This window comes from Paramormyrops kingsleyae, chromosome 3, assembly GCF_048594095.1.
Source record: "Paramormyrops kingsleyae isolate MSU_618 chromosome 3, PKINGS_0.4, whole genome shotgun sequence".
NCBI lineage: Eukaryota > Metazoa > Chordata > Actinopteri > Osteoglossiformes > Mormyridae > Paramormyrops > Paramormyrops kingsleyae.
The window spans coordinates 24,939,435-24,965,172 of record NC_132799.1 but is presented as its reverse complement, the minus strand read 5'-3'; the positions used below and the strand labels follow the sequence as shown (position 1 = coordinate 24,965,172).

Below are 25,738 nucleotides of genomic sequence, written 5' to 3'. Positions count from 1 at the left end.
TGGTCCTGGTCAAGACAATCTCCTGAACTCCAAACTGAATGTCAGAATGGGAAAGAAAGGTGATTTAAGCAATTTTGAGCGTGGCATGGTTGTTGGTGCCAGACGGGCCGGTCTGAGTATTTCACAATCTGCTCAGTTACTGGGATTTTCACGCACAACCATTTCTAGGGTTTACAAAGAATGGTGTGCAAAGGGAAAAACATCCAGTATGCGGCAGTCCTGTGAGCGAAAATGCCTTGTTGATGCTAGAGGTCAGAGGAGAATGGGCCGACTGATTCAAGCTGATAGAAGAGCAACTTTGACTGAAATAACCACTCGTTACAACCGAGGTATGCAGCAAAGCATTTGTGAAGCCACAACACACACAACCTTGAGGCGGATGGGCTACAACAGCAGAAGACCCCACCGGGTACCACTCATCTCCACTACAAATAGGAAAAAGAGGCTACAATTTGCACGAGCTCACCAAAATTGGACAGTTGAAGACTGGAAAAATGTTGCCTGGTCTGATGAGTCTCGATTTCTGTTGAGACATTCAAATGGTAGAGTCAGAATTTGGCGTAAACAGAATGAGAACATGGATCCATCATGCCTTGTTACCACTGTGCAGGCTGGTGGTGGTGGTGTAATGGTGTGGGGGATGTTTTCTTGGCACACTTTAGGCCCCTTAGTGCCAATTGGGCATCGTTTAAATGCCACGGCCTACCTGAGCATTGTTTCTGACCATGTCCATCCCTTTATGACCACCATGTACCCATCCTCTGATGGCTACTTCCAGCAGGATAATGCACCATGTCACAAAGCTTGAATCATTTCAAATTGGTTTCTTGAACATGACAATGAATTCACTGTACTAAAATGGCCCCCACAATCACCAGATCTCAACCCAATAGAGCATCTTTGGGATGTGGTGGAACAGGAGCTTTGTGCCCTGGATGTGCATCCCACAAATCTCCATCAACTGCAAGATGCTATCCTATCAATATGAGCCAACATTTCTAAAGAATGCTTTCAGCACCTTGTTGAATCAATGCCACGTAGAATTAAGGCAGTTCTGAAGGCGAAACCGTATTAGTATGGTGTTCCTAATAATCCTTTAGGTGAGTGTATATACTTTCACTTTTCCCTTATGGTTCAGATTTTCTTAATTTACAGTAGTGAACTTCCATCACGCAGAGTCCGCATTTCGCTGTTACTTCCACGTGGTCAGAAATTAGACATATTGCTTTCCATTTCGTTTATTCTTTTAGCAGTTTCAGAAATGCTGCTTGCATTTAATGTTGCCCGATTGTGCCGCCGTCCAGTGACAAATAAAGCTTTGAATGTTTGCATTCTGTCTCTAAGGTGATTTTGTATGTATGTAAGGTATTCCAGTATCTGGTATTCCAGGTATGGTGTATAAGGTGCACGATATGCTGGAGCGCAAGCAGAGTTTTGTGCTAACAATGGGGTCAGATTTCAACAAGCATGCAAAAACTGTAACTCTTCCCTCTGTTGCAAGTCATGATTACTGTAATGTATTCCTGGTTTATAATGCAACAGTTCCACCTAGTGGCAAAACGGTAAACTAACCCTAACCCTAAACCCAATTGCTGCAGAGACAGTTTTCTCAACAATGTTAGCTACTTCGGATAAAACTGTATACTAAGTAAATAAAGTAAGCTGTTTGCTTGACTGCCCCCCCCCCCCCCCCCCCCCCCCGGAATTTGTAGGAAGCAGAAGCTTCTCCACCTTTTACAGTTTGTCTGCCTGCAGCATCCGGTTTTCACCTTTTGACCTTTCACCCCACAGATTCACTCCGTCCTTCAGATGTGCTGAATTGGGATCACCACCATTTTACAGGCAGGTCACCGCTGCTCCCAGACAAGAACGTTTCAAAACCCACAGGAAGCTGGCAGTGGGAGATGTGCCTTTTCCGGGACGTCACCCTCCGCGTTCTGGCCGGGCATGAAAGACGCTGTGTGGTAAAGGTGTGTGTCTGTGTGCGCGCACGTGTGTGTGTGTGTGAGCGCACGTGTGTGTCTGTGTGTGCGCATGTTTAAGCTCGGTTTGGACTGTGCGTGTGGAGCCAGGCAGGCATACTGGGCTGCCGGGAATCTAGCGAGTGCTGCCCAGGCCGGCCTTGTGTGGCTCGTATCCGTAAATCAGACCCACATTTTAGACACCACTGCAGAAGGATATTAATGTGCTGCGTCTGTCTGGAGTTTTATTGAATGTTGTGGACTGATGCCTTTGAGATTTGATTTGCCCGGATTTTGTGCCACGTGTGAGATGTAGCAGGGCTTTGGTCTTGGTGGCTGCCCCTGGAGATCCCTGGGCTTGATGGTGCAGACCACCGGCACTGAGATGAATCCCACACTAGAGCGAGAGCTTCTCTTTACCACTGTGACCTCCACCAGCTGGGAGTCAGTTTGCAGAAGACACAGGTCAGGTCAAGCAGCCATGGAAAAGTGAGTGAGTGTGGAGCGGACCACTGACAGGCCCGGAGCGGACCCCCGACGGGCGCGGAGCGGACCCCAGATGGGCGTGGAGCGGACCCCAGATGGGCATGGAGTGGACCCCAGACGGGCGCGGAGTGGACCCCAGACGGGCGCGGAGCGGACCCCCGACGGGCGTGGAGCGGACCCCAGATGGGCGTGGAGTGGACCCCCGACGGGCGTGGAGCGGACCCCAGATGGGCGTGTAGCAGACCCCAGATGGGCGTGGAGTGGACCCCAGATGGGCGTGTAGCGGACCCCAGATGGGCGTGGAGTGGACCCCAGATGGGCGTGCCCCGCACCGCAGCATCCTGGCAACTATGAGCAGGGGCTGATTCCATTAACAGAAGACTCAGGATTCACTGTGGTGGTTGATGCCAGGATTCATCCCGAGGGCATTTTCTGCTATTTGTTACATAACGTGACTCCAACGTAGGAACAGTTGTTCAGAAATGACGGATGCAGACTTTGGGAATTTTTACTGATTATATTTCCTGGCATCTACAGCAAACTGTAATTGTATCATCAGCTCTTAAAAACAGCGTTTTTACCAGCCTATCGCCCTGTTCTCTCCCGCCACCCTCAGGCAGGCAGGAGGGATGGTTCTCCTTCCTGATACTTCTGCAGGCTGTGGAGGAGAACCTCTGCAAGTGCTGGGTGGTGCATGAGCAGAAAGCTATCCATGCGAGAGGTTGGCTGCTACAAGTAATTCATTCTTCTCCACAGTGGTGTGACCAGGGCTGAGAAATGAGTGAGAGGGGCATCATTTCCCAGGATTTAATTCCCCCCCACAGCCTCCAGGTCCCCGCAGGGTGACACTGTGTCCCAGGCAGGTCTGGGCCAGGAAAGAGTCTCCCTGCCCAGGATGTGGGCTGTTTCCTGGTCCACTCGGCGTGCTGATTGCTGGAAGACTCCGCTCCAGGGGGGCCTGGGTGAGCCACTTCCCCCACCACAACTCAAAGTTTTGTTGGAACAGGCTCTGGTCCTTGCTGTCAGACATGGCCGAAGACACCTTTCGGCACCATATACTGTGTGCATTTACAGTGGGGGGGGGGGGGGGGGTTCTGAGGGACAGGAAATGGAAGGAAGCTAAACCTGTCTGAGAGGGGGCAGTTTCCTGGTCCCCATAAGGGAAAACTCAATTCAATAAAATTCTGTGACTGCAATGAAAAAAGTAAAAATGCAAAAACTCTTGTATTTTGCTTGGTTATTTATGGTTATTGTTAGGTCTGAGTAGGAGTTATGGTTGTCATAATTAATGTTAGCATTTTTCCCATAGAAATGAATGAGCGGTCCCCATAAAGATGTATGTTTACCCGACTATGTGTGGGTGTACACTTTGAAGAGTAAGCTGTCTGCAAAGGGCAGTCGCCTGTTGGGGCACCCAGGGAGCTGGGGGTTAAGGTCTTTGCCAAAGCTGGGTTCAAACCCGTAGCCCTCTGATCACAAGCACACAGGTTTAGCCCACTGAGCCACATGCTGCCCACCAGGAATCGGCTGCCTACCGGGAATTAAAGCTGCACACTAGGAATTAAAGCTGCACACTAGGAATTAAAGCTGCACAATGGGAATTAGAGCTGCACAGTGCCCACTGCTTTTGAGCACATTTCCTCTTGCTGCTGTGCGGAGGCATTTTACTCATTGGATCATCCGTTGACATTCTTCCGGAAACTAACTAGCTTTTCTTTTTTTTCTTGGGGCGGCTTAGAAGAAACTTGTCTATGCACAGGCTTTTAAGATGGTCTTTTGGAGGGCCACACTAACGGACCACTTCGTAGGGCCATTCCGCCTAATGAGCCTAAAATGACCATCGTCTCGCGGCACTAACAGATCAGGTGATTACAGGGTTGGTAAAAGGTCCTCACATGAAATGGGAATTTCCTTCAGTTTCCGCAGAGCCTAAAAGAACAATGCATCTAATAGGAGAACGGCTTGTTCTTGCCCAGAGTTATGTAACTTATTGTAGCGCAGGTGGGACTAGCATTATCCTGGCGTGCTTGTAGGCTGTGTGTAGGGCCCTGGCGTGCTTGTAGGCTGTGTGTAGGGCCCTGGCGTGCTTGTAGGCTGTGTGTAGGGCCCTGGCGTGCTTGTAGGCTGTGTGTAGGGCCCTGGCGTGCTTGTAGGCTGTGTGTAGGGCCCTGGCGTGCTTGTAGGCTGTGTGTAGGGCCATGACGTGCTTGTAGGCTGTGTGTAGGGCCCTGGCGTGCTTGTAGGCTGTATGTAGGGCCCTGGCGTGCTTGTAGGCTGTGTGTAGGGCCATGACGTGCTTGTAGGCTGTGTGTAGGGCCCTGGCGTGCTTGTAGGCTGTGTGTAGGGCCCTGGCGTGCTTGTACAACAACAACAACAACAAATTTATTTTTGTATAGCGCATTATCACAACATTACATTGTCCCAAAGCGCTTTACAGCATCCCCACCCAAAGTCCCCAGTGAGTAAGCCATAGGCGACAGTGGCAAGGAAAAACTCCCTAGAAGGAAGAAACCTTGGGAGGGACCAGACTCAAAGGGGGAGCCCATCCTCCAGGGGCCGGCAGGGAGAGTCAAATACAGTTTAGTCTGAAACACAAACGGGGAGCAGGGGGGAGATGACAAGCCGGTGCCAACACTTCCTCCAATCGCCAGGCAGCCAGAAGGCAGGGAGCGGGTCATACAAGGAAGATGACACTGGCAGAACGGCGAGCTGGATGCACGGTCGTCATTGGCAGTGGCGACGTCACATGTTGCAGGGTGTGCTGGACATCTTGATAGATTGAAGGCTCCAGGTAGCACCATCCAGGAGAAGGTGGTGGAAATAAATGCAATTAGTCAAAGTAAGGGAGACTATAGGCAGTGCTAAAAGTTAGATGAGTGCAATATGAAGTGCAATGCTCCGGCAGATATGGCTATGGCAGCATAAGTAGGAGGGAGAGGCAGGTGGGAATGCAGGCATGGGGAGTCCCTGAAATGTCAGCACTCCAATCCCACAAGCAATTGTGAAGCTAGAGTGACAGCACTGTCAATTCAGTTTATCCAAAGCCAATGGCACCGATCCCCACCCAGCTCTACACCTCACACTATCGGTTTAACTGGGAGTGAGAAGCTAGCTAGAGCTAGAACTAGTGTCCCTATAAGCTAAACTAAATAGGTGTGTTTTTAGTCTAGACTTGAATATTGAAAGTGAGCCTGAAACCCGCACATCCGGTGGAAGACCGTTCCACAGCTGAGGAGCTCTATAGGAGAAAGCTCTGCAGCCTGCCGTAGATCTTTCTACCCTAGGTACTAACAGATATCCCGCACCTTGAGATCGAAGCAAGCGTGGGGGATTGTATGTGGTCAGCAGATTATTAAGGTAGTCTGGTGCAAGGCCATTCAGTGCTTTATAGGTTAACAGCAGTATTTTATAGTCAATCCGAGACTTAACTGGTAACCAATGAAGGGAGGATAAGACTGGTGTGATGTGATCAAATTTTTTAGTGTTTGTGAGAACTCTGGCTGCCGCATTTTGTACCAGCTGAAGTTTATTTAAGGAACCAGACGGGCAACCAGAAAGGAGGGCATTACAGTAGTCTAGTCTGGTAGTTACGAAGGCATGTATTAATTTTTCTGCATCACGAAGTGAGAGCATCTTACGAAGCTTGGCTATGTTTCGTAGATGATAAAACGCAGTTCTAGTAATACTTCTTATGTGAGCATCAAAACATAGATCTGAATCTACTAGAAGACCAAGATTTCTAACCACTGTGTTAGGTTGTGTAGGAAGGCCACTAATGCTGAGGTGGTGAAACTTATTTCTTGCAGCCTTGGGACCAATCACCAGTACTTCTGTTTTTTCTGTGTTTAACATTAGAAAATTTTTTGCCATCCAGCACCGAATATCTAACAGACAATCTTCTAACCGAGATAGGAGTGATGTATCATCAGGGTTAACAGATATATATAACTGTGTATCATCTGCATAACAATGAAACCCAACACCATGTTTTCTAATAATGTTACCAAGCGGTAGCATGTATAGTGTAAACAGTAGTGGGCCCAGTACTGATCCCTGTGGGACACCGTATGTGACTTTGGTGGCCTTGGATGATTCGTTGTTCACATGTGCATACTGATAGCGATCAGTTAAATATGAGCGGAACCAAGAGAGTGCTGTCCCTGTAATGCCAACTACACCTTCTAACCGGTCCAAGAGGATATTATGGTCCACAGTATCAAATGCTGCAGTTAAATCCAGTAATACCAACAGCGATATCAAGCCACGGTCAGAAGCCATAAGTAAATCATTCATTACTTTGACTAGAGCAGTTTCTGTTCTATGGTTTGGTCTAAAGCCAGACTGATATAATTCATTATTATTATTTTTTTGTAGGAAAGTAGACAACTGACGAACTACAACCTTTTCCATGATCTTTGAAATGAAAGGAAGATTTGAGATTGGTCTATAGTTTCCTAAAACACTAGGGTCAAGATTTGGTTTCTTTAGAACGGGTCTAATAACAGCCAATTTAAAAGGTTTAGGAACATATCCAAGCTTAAGAGAAGAGTTTAACACATTTAACAGGGTATTGCTAATCTGTGGTGCGATTTCCTTGAAAAATTTTGTAGGAATTGGGTCTATGAGGCTTGTAGAGGATTTACAGGAGGAAATTAAGCTCAGGAGTTCTGGGTGTTTTATAGGAATGAAAGATTCAAAAGTCTCATTATTGATAGGCATAAGACTAGCAGGAGTCTGGCAGTCATAGGTAGCTAAGGATGTGCACTGGATGGTCTGTCTAATCTTAGTTATTTTACCATTAAAGAATGTAATAAAGTCATTACTCTTAAGAGATTGTGGGACTTGCGAGTTTAATGGAGAATTCTGTGTTAACCTAGCCACGGATTCAAATAGGAATTTTGAATTGTTTTTGTTCCCATCTATTAATCTGGAGAGATACACAGACCTAGCAGTCACTAGTGCTTGTCTGTATTTAGACAGGCTCTCTTTCCATGCAGATTTGAAAACTTCTAGTTTAGTTGAGCGCCATTTGCGCTCTAGCTTGCGTGATGCCTGTTTGAGTTCACGTGTATGATCAGAGTACCAGGGGGCAGGTTTCTTATCTCTATGCTTTATTTTCTTAAGTGGAGCTACAAGATCTAGTGTGCTACGAAGGGATTTATCCATGTTTGCAGTCGCCTGTTCAAGTTCATTTATACACGATGCTTCAGATGTAAGGCTGAAGGACTGTGGAAGTTGTTTCATAAATGTTGTTGTAGTTAGTGAGGCAATGGAACGTCTGATTCTGTACTTTGGAGCTGCGGTCAACGGGAGGCTATACTGGATTTCAAACGTTAACAAGTAATGATCAGAGAGAAGGGGACTCTGAGGCATAATAGATACATGTTCCACCAAGATGCCAGGCTGTGTGTAGGGCCCTGGCATGCTTGTAGGCTGTGTGTAGGGCCCTGGCATGCTTGTAGGCTGTGTGTAGGGCCCTGGCGTGCTTGTAGGCTGTGTGTAGGGCCATGACGTGCTTGTAGGCGGTGTGTAGGGCCCTGGCGTGCTTGTAGGCTGTGTGTAGGGCCCTGGCGTGCTTGTAGGCTGTGTGTAGGGCCATGACGTGCTTGTAGGCTGTGTGTAGGGCCCTGGCGTGCTTGTAGGCTGTGTGTAGGGCCCTGGCGTGCTTGTAGGCTGTGTGTAGGGCCATGACGTGCTTGTAGGCTGTGTGTAGGGCCCTGGCGTGCTTGTAGGCTGTGTGTAGAACCCTGGTACATGTCACCGCAATGCCTGGTCTGCCTAGTGCAAGGAGAACCCTGTAGCCCTTCTGATATTTTTTTGTTCCAGGATGTTCTAGGACGGGCATGGTACAGCAGCGCGGAACACTGTCACGTTATGCCACTAAGGTCACGGGTTCAAGGCCGGATGGTGCGTTTACAGTACACACTATAGCACTTGAATAAAGTAATATCTTTAATGCTAATATTGAGAAACCTACTGACCTTTGTTAAAATGTACAATGTGGAAATAACGTTCCACTAATGTTACAGTAAGAACGCTCTCTGCCAATTTTGAGAATACCTTTAAATGAAGTTTTGAGAATGTTCTCTGTTACCTGGGAAACAGCCTGCCCCTAATAGTACTGGTTCCAGCACAACAGTATGAAGCATACTGGTGGAAATACTGGGTTCAGATCCCTGGGAACCAGCCACATCAGGTCTGTGAATTAGAGGGTGTGGCTAGTGTGGGTTCGCTGGGGTGAACAGCACCCCGCTGCAGGCACTCTTGCTGTCCCTGACTTTCTACCCCATCCCCATTTTTATATTTCTCCTCCCTCTTGGAATATCACAGAGGTGGGGGGGCATGGTGGCCCCGCTGATTGGGGTCATGTGCCATGTTTTCCTGCAGAGGGCGTAGCTTCCTGACCATGAACCCGCTGAAGGGCAGCTGATAGAGGAGTTAAAAATACCAGCGGGACACCACCCATGCGGCATGGGGTGGGGGGGGCGTTTCAGCGCCACAAAGCTCCTGTCCCTCAGCAGCAGCCCGGGTTGGGTTTGCCAGGCAAGGTTCCATGTGGATCCAGATTCAGGTGGCCAGAGCACCAAGAATGCTTACAGTGATACTCTGTTAGTGGAAGATATGTCATTTATTTGGATTTATCCTTTATTCTGTTTAGTTAAAATCACAATTAATATCAAGTACAAATATTTATCAAACAACAGATTATTGCAGATTTCCAGGTTTGGAAAATTTCTGTACCCTTTTTAACGTAAACAATATGCGTGGAAAATGGTGTAACTATGTAACTATGGTGACAGACATACCACAGACTTTAACTTCCTCAAAATACAAACAAGTCCCTTTTATTTAAGTTGTAACAATTAGTGGTGTCATCACTCACATCCTGTAAACAGCCTTTCAGTGGTACTCTGTTGTTTGTAGCTGTTGGCCTAAAGCTGAACTCACCTGACATTCTTACAGACCGATCTGCCATGTTTAGGTTACCAAAGAGGTCGGCCTTGATGAAACCCTGCAACTTATTAAAATGCACTGATTCCAACAGTACATAAGCCATCTTGTCTTCCAGCTATTTCTCCTCAGCAGGGTCCCGGAGGTTCACTCCATAACTTAGAAGGGAACCAGAATACGTGCAACCTTCCAAGACAGAGACCAGAGGTGGGATTTGAACCCCCAACCCAGGAGCTGTGAGACTGGTGAACCTAACCACATGATGCAGAGATACAATGGGGGTGAGGATAGAGTTAATAAAATGGTGGATAGAATGAACACACTGCTTGTGGCTTTTGGTCCTCAGGCTCTGGGAGTATGATGGGAACAGGCTGCATGTGATAACGCTGCTCAGAATGCACAGACGCTAAGGATGAACATGTCCGTCACTGACTTCCCGATGCCCCCTGACAAAATGGCAGCTCAGAAACACTTGGAAATGACATAATCACATGGGAAGCATGTCTACAGTCACCTTTGTCTGGAATCAGGGCCTTACAGCCAGGAAGTAGTTTTTCAAACTAGTGTACAGCCCACGGGGAGCCACTCTGACCAGGGGGATGGTTGCACATGGACCCACCCCGAGGAAGCAGCCTGCAGCGGCATTTCTGACCCCCCCCCCCCCCCCATGGCCGACTCACCGAGCTTGTGTGTTTTGGCACAAGCACAAAAGTAAAGAAGGACAATAGCAATTCGTCAATGCTGCCCTTACCAGGGCTGTCGCCATGGATACTAAACTTACAGATACACAAGAAAAGATGGCTGACGAGGTACCCAGTGGGCTGGGGAGGTCTAACCATGTGATGAGTGGGAAAGGTGGCCCAAAGACCTAAAAATAGCTCACAATAGGCGGAGGACAAAGTGGTGCAGGGGGGGTATGGTCTGACGCTGTGTCTCATCAGATGCTTCTGAGTATGAACTCCAACCTGCACTTAGATAGAAGCACATTCATGTCATTACCCACACTAGGGATGGGCCAAATGTGGATATAAGCAGAGATGTAACAGTAACCATCCAACATCAAGTAAACAAGGATGAATGTCCAACGTGCCTCAGCTTTTGCTCTTCCCAGGCCTTGGTAATTCTCACAATCATTAAACTGGACTTTAAAATCTGTATTTAACTGCAGTAGACCAGCTTTCTGGATATAGACCACTGTTGTCACGCTTCATGAACCTGAGAGTCTCGGGGTCAGCTGCAGGACGAGCCACCCGGGCTGATAATGTGGGCAGGGTGCAGGAATTCTGAGTGCAGACGGGCCGAGGATGTGAGCAGTACGAGGGGATGCTGGGAGCAGACGGGCCGAGGATGTGGGCAGGGAGCGGGGATGCTGGGAGCAGACGGGCCGAGGATGTGGGCAGGGAGCGGGGATGACGGGTTCGGACGGGCCGAGGATATGGGCAGGGAGCTGGGAAGACGGGAGCAGACGGGCCGAGGATGTGGGCAGGGAGCGGGGATGACGGGAGCAGACGGGCCGAGGATGTGAGCAGGGAGCGGGGATGACGGGAGCAGACGGGCCGAGGATGTGGGCAGGGAGCGGGGATGCTGGGAGCAGACGGGCCGAGGATTTGGGCAGGGAGCGGGGATGACGGGAGCAGACGGGCCGAGGATGTGGGCAGGGAGCGGGGATGCTGGGAGCAGACGGGCCGAGGATGTGGGCAGTATGTGGGGATGCTGGGAGCAGACGGGGCGTACCGAAGAGTTATGAAGTTTATGGTAATGAAAGGCATGAAGTTATGAAGTTTATGTAATGAAAGGCACGGCTTCCATCAATGTTGTTGGTACTCTTGATGTATCTACAGTAAAGCGGTGTAGTTGTGAGGCATGAGACAGCAACTGAGCTGCAAAAAATGGTAGACATCTGCAAGGAAGTGATGTGGCTGCTAAGTGTCAGGGTCAATCGAGGCCCTGCTAAGAGTCAGGGCCGGTTGGGGGCCTGCCATGAGTCAGGGCCGGTTGGGGGCCTGCTAAGAGTCAGGGCTGGTTGGGGGCCTGCCATGAGTCAGGGCCGGCCGGGTGCCTGCTAAGAGTCAGCGCCGGTCGGAGCCCTGCTAAATGTCAGTGTACATTCTTTACTTATTAGGTTTTTCACATTGGTCCATTATGGCTGTAAAGTTTTGCAGCAGGTATTCGTTATGACATTATCCACGATAAATGAAAATTCTGTATGTTCTTCAAAAACTTTTATATAATATATAGTTGAAACCTACAGTATTTGTCTAGGCCTAACAGTATTAGTAGTATGTTTCACAATGAAGGTCATAGTGTGAGATGACATCTCCTGATTTAATAATGCAAATATTTTTGTAATATACCGTACTGTTCATTTCTGTTGGTTCTAAACTCCATAAAACAGTTTTATTTTGAATTCGGACATGGAAAGCTTGTTTTGATAAATAATGACTTTATCTTATGTTATTAAAACTTAAAAAGGCAAATTTGCATTCGTGATGTAGACCCGTGACGACCTTAAAGGCTGAATGCGGCTTTCTGCGCGTTAGCCGTCTCTCCCACGGTTTACGTCTTCGTGCGTTAAATACAGTTTATGAAGCTGAGACTTTGGTAGTCAGCAGCTTGCAAATGATGTCTTTCTGTAAGCCGCGTGGAAAGCGGGGAGATGGGCCGGCTGATCGCGCCCTGCGCATGCTGAGAATGCGGCACTGGCTGCTGAGATCACAGCTGCGTGGCCTGATGAACATCTGCCGTGTACTTGGGCATTTCATTTTAAAGAGTCGCACCAAGTGGTCCATGATCCGGTCCATGATCCGCCAAAAACAATAGAGGAGAAGGAAGCTCCCGTCACTGGCGCTTCCTTTGCGCTCCACTCGCCCGCATCCAGCGGACGCGCAAACCTACCGCTAAAATGGACACTTTACCGACGGTGATTTTCATTTTTCTGAGTTTTACAGCAACAGGTGAGTGACAAACGGCGGCTTATTTATTATTAAGGGTAACGGCTTTCAAACTTTGGGCTTTATGTTAAATATGGATATTCAAGTGAAAACAGGACCTTTGCCTTAATCTTTACGTTGTACGGTCAATTCTGTAGCAAAAATCTCCTGACGTGTAGAACACCGGTTGTAAACACCAAGGTCTACAACTTCAGTACAATAAATATTTGTAAATGCGAAATTAAAAATGTTGCAGCTTTAAAACAATTAAAATGTATATTTTTTAAAGCTCGAGCTGAAACACTCTCATGACACTTGTAATAAGCATAAACTAATAACACACGGTTCTAAATCTAAAAGTGTATTTACCTCATTTCGGCGTCTGTAGCCTACCTACTGCTCGTCTTGTATCTTGCTAGTTTTGACTGCAAACTAACACTTAGGCCTAAAGCATCGGGCGATACATTTACGGTGTCCAGGATTTTAAATATTAATACGCCTTGATTTTATGATGTCAGTAACCTGAATTTAGGTTAGTTGTTTTTTTTGACTTTTTAGATGGATTCCTTATTGCTCACATGGCCAAGGAACTATGTCTGTATACGAAAAACACAGCGGTCTTCGTCGGGAAATGCAACGCCAGCAACCCCGACCAACAGTGGCGCTGGACGGGGGACAAGAAACTCGTTCACGTCCTTTCGTCCCAGTGCATGTGGGCGGACGCGTCCAGTGCCATGCCGCGACACACGCGCCTCGCGGGCACAGTTGCCTGCGTGAGCGCGCCCGCCTGGAGGTGTCACGATGGGGGGGGCACTTTCGGATTGGCGGACTGGCCACTGTACCTGAAGAAACAAGGCCAGCGAGTGGTGCTCAGGAGTTACCCAAAGGATTCAGCCTGGGCTAAGTATGAAAAGGACTCGCGAGGGAAGATGGTTAGGATGCCTCTGTGCGTGCAGGGTGAGTGGGCGCCGAAGTGAAGGCTGCAGTCTCCTGCGTTGATTTTTAAGTGCTCAGTAATTTCATTACGGACTTTTTCGGAGCACATTTACCTAAAATATTTGGTTTTGGATTGCTGATTGATGTGTCTTTAAATTTGTAGATGTTTAAAGTTTTACTTATGCTGTTCGGCAAAATAAGCAGGAAATGATTGTACCAGTCCTGACTATGCGGACGAGCTGTACCGGGCTGCCAGTGTCCCGGCTGTGCGTCAGCCCGGATGAGGATGTCACTTTTCACGCCAGTGACATTGCGGAAACCTCCTTGGTTGTGGCTAGAGCCAGCTGGCCGTGGACCCGGCCTCGCGTGCCCGGAGTCCATCCCTGTGCCCCAACTCCCGAAGTCCCAAAGCCCGCGTGAAAATGATCTTCATCCTGATCCTCCTGTGTTTCTGGTAGCATTTTAACGTCATCCCGAAAAAAAAAAAATAATAATAATTCTGAAACATCAGATATTCGAAGGAATAGCTGCCTATTTATTGAACAACTATAATAATGAATAACCATAGTAATTAAGGTGATTTGCAGGTATTATAGCGCTCTTTTGCTTATTAATTTATCAGGAATATTCCTCTTTTCATTACACCCCCCCCCAGAGAAACAACAGTCCTTGGCATTTACAGGATGCTTGTGGTTTGGAGGATGCAGGGTGACAGGGTGACTTTCAGGGGACACATGGATGGGGTCAGCTGTCATCCGAATAACATGCACATCCGCACAAGAGCTCTGCTGGCCCATGCTCGCAGCATGTCGCTCTCAGGGTTTGGGGGGGGGGGGGGGTTATTGGCTGCGGTTTCACTGAGTTAGTTGAAACCAGTAATTTGACAAGTTTCAAAGATCTGATTCAAGATCTGATTGGCTTTGTTCTTCTCTTTGTCTAGATCCCTCCACAGCATCAACCACAGCTTTGCATCCACCCAGCCGATCCAGCCCCATCACTGCTCACCCACCCACTGCCGTGACGACAGGCCTGCTGGTCTGGCCCCGGACCTCTGGGGCCAGAGGATCCCCAAGCAGAAGGCAGAGCACTGCAGCGATGCAGGCCAATGACTTCCGGAGCCGGACCAGAAGGACCAGCATCACCGGGCTCGGTCCCAGTGCCACCGAGTCTATGACAGCGGGTTCTACCACCAACACATCACGCTTCCCCCAGACACCGGCTCCCACATCGGGCTCCACCGGCGCTGCATCCCAGAACATTACTGCAGCTCCTGCTGCAGCTCGTACTGCGACTCTTGTGGCCACTGCAGCTGCAGTGCTGACTACAGCAGCTCCTACAACCACCGCCACCCAAGAGGTGAGAGAGCTTAGTGTGCCCATGCAGATTCAGGCAGTTCCGGGGTTACTGACCAGATCCGCCCCCTAAGTCTGTCTTCAAGTCAAATTTGTAGGCAAAAATAATACAATACACAATAAGTATTATAAATACAGTATTAATAAAAATAACTACATACACTGTACCTTGAGCCGGCGGACAGCTGAAGCCATACAATGTTTTCCCCTATCCATTGTATTTAAGTAAGATTATGAATACAATGTGTTTTATGGCGGCCCGTTCGTAAGTAGGCATCACCTGTGAGTCGGGTGTTCTTGGGAACTGCCTATATACTCCATTGGAAGAGTCACGTTAAACAGCTTCATTACCAGAAAACGGCTTCCCTGTGAAGTCTGCTGCTGGCAGGGGCCCTTATGTGACACAGGCTGCCATGAGCGGGCGACGACTTAGCAAACAAGCGGTGCCACCCCTCCCTGCAAGCTCCACTGCAGACGCAGTGGCGGGGGAGGGGGGGGGGGGGTGTGCCGCATGGACCCCGACCAGCACTGCCTGCAGGTATTATTTCTCTCTGGGGGTTTGATCATTGTCAATAATTAAGTCTGAGACGGGGGTATAGGAGTCGGGAGCCTATGCTGTAGTGTCCGTCCGTCGTCTGGGTTGCTCTGTGATTCCCATAGCTTTGGAGAGGCTTGTGGCTGATGCCTTACAGCCGATTTTTTTAAGTTTAACCAAAGGATGACTCTAACTGTGCCATGTAGCCATGATGGAAAAATGCACAAAAATGGCAAAACTTAATTTTTTTAGGTTGAAACTTAAACATGCATGTGTGAGACAACAATGGCAATGCGACAGTGCAGGAGAATCATCCCAAATGCTTGAGACTGCCATGAATTGAGCAAGACTACCATGAAATGCATTAGACTCCCATGAAATGTGCGATACTTGGAAGGTCTGCGTTGCTCTCATCCAGCAGACTGAAATGCTCCCAGTGAATGAATGATTTCATTAGCTGTAGACAGGTGTGCTCATCACACAGTAGGTGGCGCTGTAATAGGGTCTTGCAATTACAAAGGTGATCCTTCAGTATCGAAATATTTCTGCATTTTTGCATGTATCTTCTTAATATACTACATTGAAGGCAATGTAAAATCTGTATATTAAATTAAATGGTTGATGCTACAGTTGTATATTTCAGTTGCAGTTCTGCTATACATGTATATGTAATTGTATTCACGTATATATATCATAATATAGTTGAACGATGTAAAGTGTTCAAATCTACGTAGGACCATATAGTTCACGATTTCAGTTAAAATCTCATATGAATACATTTTTTGCACCAGATTCCAAATACGGCCATCCCCCTGATTTTCAATGTTAAGCAGTATGTCAAGGGTTTAAATGGCGTTTCAGGTCAGAATCAGTTGAATTCTTTTAAGCAGGACAATGTCTCTTTAAACTACAGCCAGCGGGCTCGTGCGTGGGAGTTGTTAAACCTCAATCTGCGTGCACGTTTCCTTTGTTTTAGTATTGTTTGGAGTGAGATTTATTATTATGATTTGTCGCGTTCGTTTCACGAAAGGTGATTGATCTTTGGAGGCAGCTCAAATGCAATGGTCCCCGGGCAGAGACTACAGTGATCTGCGGAGAAAGCAAGCCCGCTTCTCCAGGGAGGGCACAGACGGGAAGGAAAGGAGGGAGGAGTGCGGGTCCCGGTCACCAGTGAAAGTCTGAAGCTACACCCCCAAAAGAAAGACACTCTGTAAAAGGAACATTTGATCTACTGAAAACTGATGGAGTCTAGATGCTGGTTACTAAATCTGTCATTCTTCTCAAAAGAAAAAAGAACGTTTCTATTCAAGGAAGTGAAGAAATCTGATCTTGGAACATATTTTAACCCGGATAATGGAGATGGCATTTTTCGTACAAATGAGTTATGTCGCTGGGTCGCAGGTGTAGAGCCGCAGTCTGGATGGACCTGTTGCCGGGGTCTGCTGACTGTTTGTGAGGATAGGGGGTGTTCGATCGGCCCGGGATGTAAGGGGAGCGTGGCAAGCACAGAGACACGGCGATGGACGCTGAGAAGCGCTTTCTGCGCGACTTAGACGTCCTGAAAAGACAAACAGAAAAAGCAGGGTCGGAAAATGTGTTTTATTCTCTTTTTTTACTTGAATGATTTTTTTCCATATTTGTATCTTTTTCCCATGGAATAAGCATTTGATTCGCTGTGCTTATATAGAGGAATTGTTTAATACAATCGCAATGCTGAGAATTAAGGCGGTCTGTTTAGTACTGCTTGTAGCATCGAGGTTTCTCCAGGTGAGTTTGCGAGGAGCGCCGCGCCGCTCGTCAGTGCTGTCGGTCTGGCCTGAGCGCCCTTTGCTGCTTATTCCAGCGGAGCGCCGCGGAGGCTGCGGGATGCGCGGCGACCCTGACCGAGACCAACACGGGCAGCGCGTCGCTCCGGCTGCGATGGAGCAGCGCCGGACAGGGCTGCGCTTTTGCGGTGGTTTCCCTGGACAGCGGCTCCGAAATAAAGGACTGCGTCCGGGGCGGAGGACAAGGCACCGCGTACGAGTGTGAGATTACGGAGCTGGAGCCGGGGACCCTGTACCGCCTGAGGATCGTGTCCCGGACTGACGGGGAGCGGCGGGACGTGTCCCTGCAAACAGGTACCCTGCAGTCTGTTTGTGGTCAGGCTACGGCTGATTAAGATGACTATAGGACTGCAGTAAGTCTATTAAACTTTTACAATACTTAAAATTTGGCTTACCCAGATCTGTGGCTGGCCTTCAAAAATGTACCAAACTAACGGAACTATACTGTCTTGCACATACACATAAAATCTAATCAAATTACATAGATTTTAAATTTTCGCTCCCTTTTTTCAAAGGTAATGGGAGCATAATATTATACTTAATACTTTATTAAAATTTACTGTTGAAATTGACAAATGCATTCGGTTTAAGCATTTTTATAAATTGTTGTTCCACACTGGAAGCTGCTTATAAAATTGATGTTTGTAAAATGACACTGGATACACTGTAAAGCTGGCAGTCAGATATTAGCGCAGTGTCTGCAGGACACCCCAGCCCTGACCGGGAGCAGAGGCCATGAGGTTGTCTTGGCAACAGACTGGAAATATGGTGGAAAACAGAGAGGCGAGTCGTGGGACTGCCATAAATGTCCGGGGGGGTCAACTTCATGGGTAGCCGAGATATATATACGAGTGTGATGGACTGAAAAGGCACTGTTGGTACCACAGCCAGAGCAAGTTTCGTGTGGGACGGATCGCAGATAGGAGTGGGGGGGGGGGGGGGGGGGCATGTTAAGCTGAAGGTCGCTGCTGGCTGGGGGCCAGAGCAGGAATGGGCAACAATGCTGCGGGGTAATCTTAAGTGTGTGCTTTTTTGGTGTGTGTGCCCGGAGTGGCCCGCGTCCGGCCTCATTGTTCCTTTGTCCTACCGGATACAGACGGCCTCCCTGTTTTGTTTTGCGGGCCAGATTAGATAAAGAACCTCGGTGAACTTTACCTTCGAAGCACACGGACCCCCTGCCTCCGATTGGCTCCGGGCCCCGGCCCTCAATACGTGCAGAGTTTAGCTTAAACCGCCCATAACTGTTATTGTCTAAGTTTTGGTTGATTTGTATTTTCATGCTTTACTCATTTCATAATATCACCGTAACTATACAAGCTGGAGGCTTCAGTAAGCTGTAACATATCGGCACTCAGGTACATCCGCTTGTCCTGGCGGTGTAGTGTCAAAGTAGGGGCGCCGTCTGATCCCTCCTCCCTGCCAAAGCGCCTCCTGGTGGCTGGGCCGTGTCACTGTGAAATCCGTCAAGGGAGGTTCAAGGCTATGGGGCGACGGGGTCATGGACGCTGCCTCATACTGAGTCTGATCTTCAAGGGTTTTTATACCATATTCGAAGGTACCCCCCCCATATCCTTCACTTCTCCCCGCTTGTAGACACAACATACAACTGGTTTGGTTATCTGGACTATCCTGTGCTGTCAGCACTTAAGTGTGTGGCTTAATGGGTTGGCCTGTTGTTTCTGTAATCAGAAGGTTGTTATTTTGAATCCCACGGTTGGCAGATTGGTGTCACTGTTGAGCACTAAAGCAACACCCTTAACCCCCATCTCTGCTCTCACCCTACTCAAAAACATCTGTTGCTCTGGATAATTATAATCGATACTTTATTGATCCCCAAGGGAAAATTCTCTTTTTGCCCCTGCCAACATGCTCTCTGTAGGTGAGGGTACGCTGGCCGCGAAGGGCAGCCACCTGCAACTGCACCCAGGGAGCTAAAGGTTAAGGGCCTTGCTGAAGGACCCACAGAGGTGCCAATGCCGGGCTCGAACCGGCAACTTTCCACTCACAGGCACAGAGTTTTAACCCACTGAGCCACACTGTCACCCGGAGCATCTGCTAAGCGAAGTAAACGAGAGAGATATACTGTCGACGGGCGGCACTGGGGTCTGATGTGAGCAGCCATCTCAATCTGCGGCATCTTTTCTCCCGTCAGACCCGCAGGAGCCGAGCCGGCTGGACGTCACGCCAGAGCAGAGCCGCAGCACGACTCTCCACGTGTCCTGGCCGCGGTCACGAGGACAGGTGGACTGGTATGAGGTCACCCTGCAGGATACCCAAACGGGTACCAGTAAGAGCACCCGTGTCTCCAGCACGGCGGCCCCCCGCTTGGGCTTCACCGGCCTCACCCCCGGCACCCGCTACAGTGTCCACCTCAGGGCTACTGCTGGGAACAAGACCTCCTCTGTGGTGAGGACTACCGTGACCACAGGTATACACCCCCCCGAAGCAGCTGTTAATTAGCTCCACACCATCAACAGCGGGTCCCTCGTTTGGGGCTCAAACACAAGCCTAACTGATCCAACTGTTATTAACACTGGTTATTAGAAACTTGGAGGCCTGTAAATATTCTTTTTGCAATCCCTACACAGAAGCATCTAGAACCTGAAGCGGCTGTACGCTTTATGATGTAGCCCTACTCACATTTGGCCCATCTCTCCTGCTCAGCCCCCATGCCCGCCACCGGCCTGAAGTTCTCTGGGTCCCCCGAAAGCCTGGGCATTTCCTGGCAGCCAGGCCCAGGGAGGATAGAAACTTTCCAGCTGCTGGTGACCCACCATGGCAGCTTGGTTGGGAATGTGAGCCTGGAGAAAAGCGTCACATCCCACACCGTGAGCGGCCTGGTCCCGGGACGGCTGTACAACGTCACTGTGACAACGGAGTCCAGAGGGCAGCAGAGCAGCGTCTCCAGAGAGGCTCGGACGGGTAATGAGCTGCCATGTCTCCTCTTAACTGGCTTTATTCCCATTCGTTTTGTGCTCGTTTTATGCTCTAATAGCCGTAGGTAGGAACGACCTTGGAGCAGCGTGACTATCTCAGTCTGTCACTGAAACTGCTCCTCTGTTTGGCCAAGACGACCTGCAGGGAATGGCAGACATTGTCCAGTAAATACCGAATGCGTCACCTTAAAGGCAGCCAGTCCACCTATAGGGGGGCTCAGGTGGCTGAGTGGGCGTGGCTTTGCATGGAGCCACACCTCCACACCCTGGCTGAATGGGCATGGCTTTGCACGGAGCCACACCTCCATGTCCGGCTGAGTGGGCGTGGCTTTGCACAGAGCCACACCTCCACACCCCAGTGGAGCGGGCGTGGCTTTGCACTGAGCCACACCTCCACGCCCCGGCTGAGTGGGCGTGGCTTTGCACAGAGCCACACCTCCACACCCCAGTGGAGTGGGCGTGGCTTTGCACGGAGCCACACCTCCATGGCCCATCATTGTTTCCAGGATATTTCCAGCCAGTGCTTGCCCCCCCAGCGCTGTCGCCCTTCCTCGGGCCAAGGTCTAGAGCTTCGGGTCAGGGTATCCCGCTATGCTATGGCTCCCCCCGTCGAGGCCCTCTGGTTTCCGGTCTAGAACGCCTTTGTTTGGGCTCCACTTTCATGTGGTTGTGAGTTAAAGGGCCAGGTGGGGAATGGGGGGGGGGAGCAGAAGCCGTGTGTCACACAGCTGGGTGGGAAATTAGCCGTTTTTTTTTTCCGTCAGTCTGGGTCGAGCCGCCTTTGCATTTTTCCTTTTCAGTCTGTGTTATGGTCTCTGGCACCGTCTGTCTGTCATCGGCTTTTTCAGGCTGTTCTGTGATGCCCCCACACCCACCAGATGTACAGTCCCTCTCTCTGTTTTCGTTGGTTGCCATGAGACCCCGCGGTTTCCCTTCGCTTATCGGAGAGATACAGGTGAATGCTGCTCCATGGTTGTCACAACAACATCCCCATCGTTGCTTCCTAACCCCACCAGCTCCCGCCGCAGTAAGCGACTTGAGGCTGTTGAACAATGGCAGCCGGGACAGCTTGGTGGCAGTGTGGAGCCTGGCTTCCGGCGATGTCGACTCCTACCTGGTGTCCCTGACTGCGCTGGGCTCACGCCACCAGGACAGCATGCTGACCCCTGATACCTCCAGTGCCGTCTTCAGCGGCTTGACCCCAGGCCGTGCCTACCAGGTGTCGGTCAGCACCAGGAGTGGAGAGCTGTCCACTGAGAGCCAGGCTGCGGGCAGGACAGGTAGAGAGCTCCCCGGGATGCCCCTGGTTGTATCCAGCTAGCTAACGTCACGTAACGTAATTGTCAAGACCAGGAAAAATGGTCTTGCGCAATTTTGGTTCTCTACTTCGATATTACACTGCAATGTTACAGTGTAATTGTATTGTTTCTGTAAAAGCAACATTAATATGTAGCCAAATCATTAACTGTCTATGGTTTAATTAGATTTCATTGTTTGAAAATATAACGCATTACTGATTAAAGGTAGCGTGAGCCTTTGTGCTTTGCTGCCTAACCCCTCCCTCTCCCTCAGTTCCAGGTACGGTGACTCAGCTGGAAATGGTGGGTCTCAGCCAGCAGGGAGCGCTAAAGATAACATGGGCTCCCCCCAGTGGAGACTGGGAGGGATACAGTATCCAGCTGCTGGGCAAGTCACTGACCTCGGTGAACGTGACGGTGGTCCGGGACACAGTGGAGCACACCTTCTCTGGCCTGGAGCTGGTCCCTGGGCGCCTCTACAGGGCCACAGTGACTGTGCGGAGCGGGATGCTGGAGACCTCTGCCGCCTGCCAGGGGAGATTAGGTAAACGAGGCACCTGATCATCGCCTGTCTGCTTTTCCTCTGTCCCGAGGAGCACCTGATCATCGCCTGTCTGCTTTTCCTCTGTCCCGGGGAGCACCTGATCATCGCCTGTCTGCTTTTCCTCTGTCCCTTGGAGCACGAGATCATCGCCTGTCTGCTTTTCCTCTGTCCCGAGGAGCACGAGATCATCGCCTGTCTGCTTTTCCTCTGTCCCGAGGAGCACCTGATCATCGCCTGTCTGCTTTTCCTCTGTCCCGAGGAGCACGAGATCATCGCCTGTCTGCTTTTCCTCTGTCCCGAGGAGCACGAGATCATCGCCTGTCTGCTTTTCCTCTGTCCCGAGGAGCACCTGATCATCGCCTGTCTGCTTTTCCTCTGTCCCGAGGAGCACCTGATCATCGCCTGTCTGCTTTTCCTCTATCCCGAGGAGCACGTGATCATCGCCTGTCTGCTTTTCCTCTATCCCGAGGAGCACGTGATCATCACCTGTCTGCTTTTCCTCTGTCCCGAGGAGCACCTGATCATCACCCGTTCACTTTTCCTCTGTCCTAGGGAACACATGATCACCTGTCCACATTTCCTCTCTCACAGAACACCTGATCATCACCTGTTCGCTCTTCCTCTGTCCCGAAGCACCTGATCATTGCCTGTCCACTTATCCTCTCTCCCGGAGTACCTGGTCATCACTTTTTCCCTTCGCTGCCTCCTGTAGGCTGTAGTACTAACATGATCAGAGTGGAGTGTGTTGTATCACGTGTGACTGGACTCTAAACCTCGCCCACCCCGCAGCTCCAGGACCCGTGCGTCAGCTGCACATTCGGCACACAGATGAGACCTCACTGAGCGCCCTCTGGTTCCACCCGCTGGCGGACTGGGACAGCTACACAGTGGTGCTGATACAGGCGGGCATTGCCATTGCCGAGCGACGACTGATGCGCGACATGCGGGAGTGCACCTTCAACGTGCTCACACCTGGCCGCCCGTACACCATCCAGGTGACCACCATCAGCGGCGACCTCAGCAGCTCCGCCTCTGTGGTGGGGAGGACACGTGAGTTTAGTCAGCATTAATGTCCACTTTCTCCTGGTGCTCCAGACTCTAAGAAGGATGTTTAAGGGCACTTTCACTTGTAAAGATTATTCTTTTATTAATTTTACAAGCAGGAAAACCTATGAGCGTTAAGAAACCTGGCTGGTTAGGGATCTGTCCCCATAACCATATGCCCCTCTAACTCAACAAGCTAACAGCGCCAATGTTGTGGGTTCAGGTCCCAGGGAGCACAAATAAATTGTAACCCTCTTGTCTACTTTAAGTCACTTTGAATAAAAGAGTAATATATGTAAAATATAAATATCCAGATGGTTGTGAGTTCACTGCAATGGGTTTGCACCCCATCTTGGGTTGTTCCTTGCCTTGTGCCCTCAGCATCCAGGATAGGCTCCAGACCCCCTTCTACCCTGAATAGGACAAATGGTTACAGAAAATGGATGAATTGGATTTATGGGGATGATTTGTGGGTTCAAAGCCTATAGCCTGCAAAGTAACCCTGTCACTGCTGGGCCCTTAACCCCAAGGGCTCCAGGGATGCTGGACCGCAGCTGCCTCTGACTCCGCGCTTTCTTCAGTTTGATGTCAGCTTTGATTTAATAAACTAACAACACGTAACTTGCATGATAAGCACGATACACTATGTTCTACATATGGAATAGAAATGTGTGCAGATGCAGTAAATTGTAATGTGAGGAGAGGCTTTTGCGTGTCGCTACGGTGCTGAGGCCTCTGTGTGCTGACAGTCGCTCCTTCCTTGTCTGCGCAGTCCCTGCAGATGTGACGCAGCTGTTTGTCAGGGGCCAGGGGCGGACAGACAGCCTGCAGACGAGCTGGGCCGCGGCGGAGGGGGACGTCGACTCTTACCGCGTGCTGCTCATCCACGACAGTGTGGTCATCAAGAATGAGAGCGTGCCTGCCAATACCACTGCCTGCCAATTCCTCTCCCTCACGCCTGGCGCCCTCTACAGGGTGGTGGTGACCACAGTCAGTGGCGGCCTCTCCTCCAAACAGGCGGTTGCTGAGGGCCGGACAGGTAGGCTGCTCAGGAGCATAACGTCCCTCTTTGTCCACCATTGATCCTAAAGGGTCAGAGAAAACAATGCAAATGTCCAGCGTTGCAGGAATTTTAGGAATTTTCAGGAAGCGTTGTATGGAATGTAATCATAGCCCAGTTCGAGGTTTCCTGTTCAGACACCATTGTTTGCCCAGCCAATCAGTGTTGCAGTCCTGCTTCTGCTTTAATGTAAGGCTTTGCCAGCCAGATCGTTGCACAACTTAAACAATCCACATCATTCAGTGATTTAAAAATGGGAGTGATTTTGTGTGGGAGACGCTTTGCGATCCTTTGTTTTATGTTAATCTTACCCCTATTGGTGCTCTGGGGGGTGGGCGGCCCTCGCTAACCACGCCCCTATTGGCCCTCTGGGGGGGTAGGCGGCCCTCCCTAACCACGCCCCTATTGGCCCTCTGGGGGGGTGGGCGGCCCTCCCTAACCACGCCCCTATTGGCCCTCTGGGGGGGTGGGCGGCCCTCCCTAACCACGCCCCTATTGGCCCTCTGGGGGGTGGGCGGCCCTCCCTAACCACGCCCCTATTGGCCCTCTGGGGCGTGGACGGCCCTCGCTAACCACGCCCCTTGCCCTCAGTGCCTACCGCCGTCAGAGAGGTGACGGTCAGCAGCAATGGGCGTCCAGACTTCCTCAGCGTGTCGTGGCGACCGGCTCAGGGTGACATTGACAGCTACCTGGTCACTCTGCAAGACCGTGAGAAGACCATCCACGCGCTGGCCATGTCCCGCTCTAGCACCGAGTGTGTCTTCAGCTCTCTGGTGTCCGGGCGCCTCTACAACATTTCCATCACGTCCCGCAGCGGCACCTACGAGAACCACACCGTGGTGCAGGAACGCACACGTGAGTCCCCTCCCCCTTTCTGAGTAAGCGCACTGCTGATTGGTGGATTCTCTAACACCCAAAATAACAGAATAGATGTTTGGGTTGAAATCATTCCTTGTTTACTGTCCCTGTCAGGGATTTCTGGAAAAAAAAGATATGTTTTACAGGGACATTAGTGCCATCAATCCATCTAGGTCACCGGGCTGCTTGTGACGCAATTGGTGTGTGGAGTTCGGTAGAAGAAATTAGTTCCTTCATTAATCTGCTCACTCCAAAGTCTGTGGATTATCTACCAGGGCTGTGGAGTCGGAGTCGAGGAGTCGGAGACAATTTTGGGTACCTGGAGTCGGAGTCGGCAAAAAGTTAACCGACTCTGACTCCGACTCCTACTAAATTTAAATGGGAATTAAAAAAGTAAGTTGAAATGTCCCAATTCACAAACAGTCATAATGAACTACTTCTGTGCTGTAAGAATAAAGCCCAATGCATGCAGTGCATAATGTTACCACAAAACGAACATCACGTCACCATGAAGCATGCTTTTCATTGACTGTATGCGTCACTATATGGGATGTAATGCACAGGTAAGGTGCGGCACCGCTTTCCATTGTGTCGTGTTCCACTGTTACAGGGAACTGTGAACCTAGCCTAAAGCCCCCCATACATTTACAGATGCACTGCCGATTTTTCGGCCGTTCAACGAGTCATCACGCGTCAAACGCCTGAAAAATCATCTGGTGTGTTCTCAGCTCCGTCGTCTCCCCTTCGCTATGCGCTAGTGAAAACCTTGTTTTCATTGTGTTTGTCTTTAATCTGGCATTATAGAGTGTTGGCTTCCTAGCCAGTAGTTCTGTGGTGAAATGACATGTATCTTGCCTTCCTTTCCTTCAATGGATGTAGAAAATACATTAGCATAGTATATACATACAGAGGAGTCGGAGTCGGGGAGTCGGAGTCGGAGTCGGAAGATTTAGAAACTGAGGAGTCGGAGTCGGAGTCAGAGCATTTATCTACTGACTCCACAGCCCTGTTATCTACAACA

The 25,738-nt window shown here is 49.8% G+C and overlaps 1 protein-coding gene across 7 annotated transcripts in view; it reads left to right on the top strand.

The window, feature by feature from the left end:
* The first annotated feature begins 12,086 nt into the window (after nucleotides 1–12,086).
* Nucleotides 12,087–25,738, top strand: part of ptprb (protein tyrosine phosphatase receptor type b) — a 33,369-nt gene continuing 19,717 nt past the window's right edge. For 2 of the 7 annotated variants that reach the window (XM_023840572.2, XM_023840570.2), the window contains exons 1-11: nucleotides 12,090–12,352; nucleotides 12,887–13,285; nucleotides 14,205–14,620; nucleotides 16,995–17,271; nucleotides 19,130–19,405; nucleotides 19,642–19,899; nucleotides 20,930–21,193; nucleotides 21,486–21,755; nucleotides 22,545–22,805; nucleotides 23,572–23,838; nucleotides 24,451–24,714. In XM_023840572.2, coding sequence (XP_023696340.2) covers nucleotides 12,301–12,352; nucleotides 12,887–13,285; nucleotides 14,205–14,620; nucleotides 16,995–17,271; nucleotides 19,130–19,405; nucleotides 19,642–19,899; nucleotides 20,930–21,193; nucleotides 21,486–21,755; nucleotides 22,545–22,805; nucleotides 23,572–23,838; nucleotides 24,451–24,714 — 3,004 coding nt within the window. In that variant the 5' untranslated portion in view covers nucleotides 12,090–12,300. Of the gene's footprint in view, nucleotides 12,353–12,886; nucleotides 13,286–14,204; nucleotides 14,621–16,035; nucleotides 16,919–16,994; nucleotides 17,272–19,129; nucleotides 19,406–19,641; nucleotides 19,900–20,929; nucleotides 21,194–21,485; nucleotides 21,756–22,544; nucleotides 22,806–23,571; nucleotides 23,839–24,450; nucleotides 24,715–25,738 lie in introns of those variants that run through there. The other 5 variants (XR_011989567.1, XM_072709938.1, XR_002841633.2 and 2 more) reach the window with 4 other exon arrangements.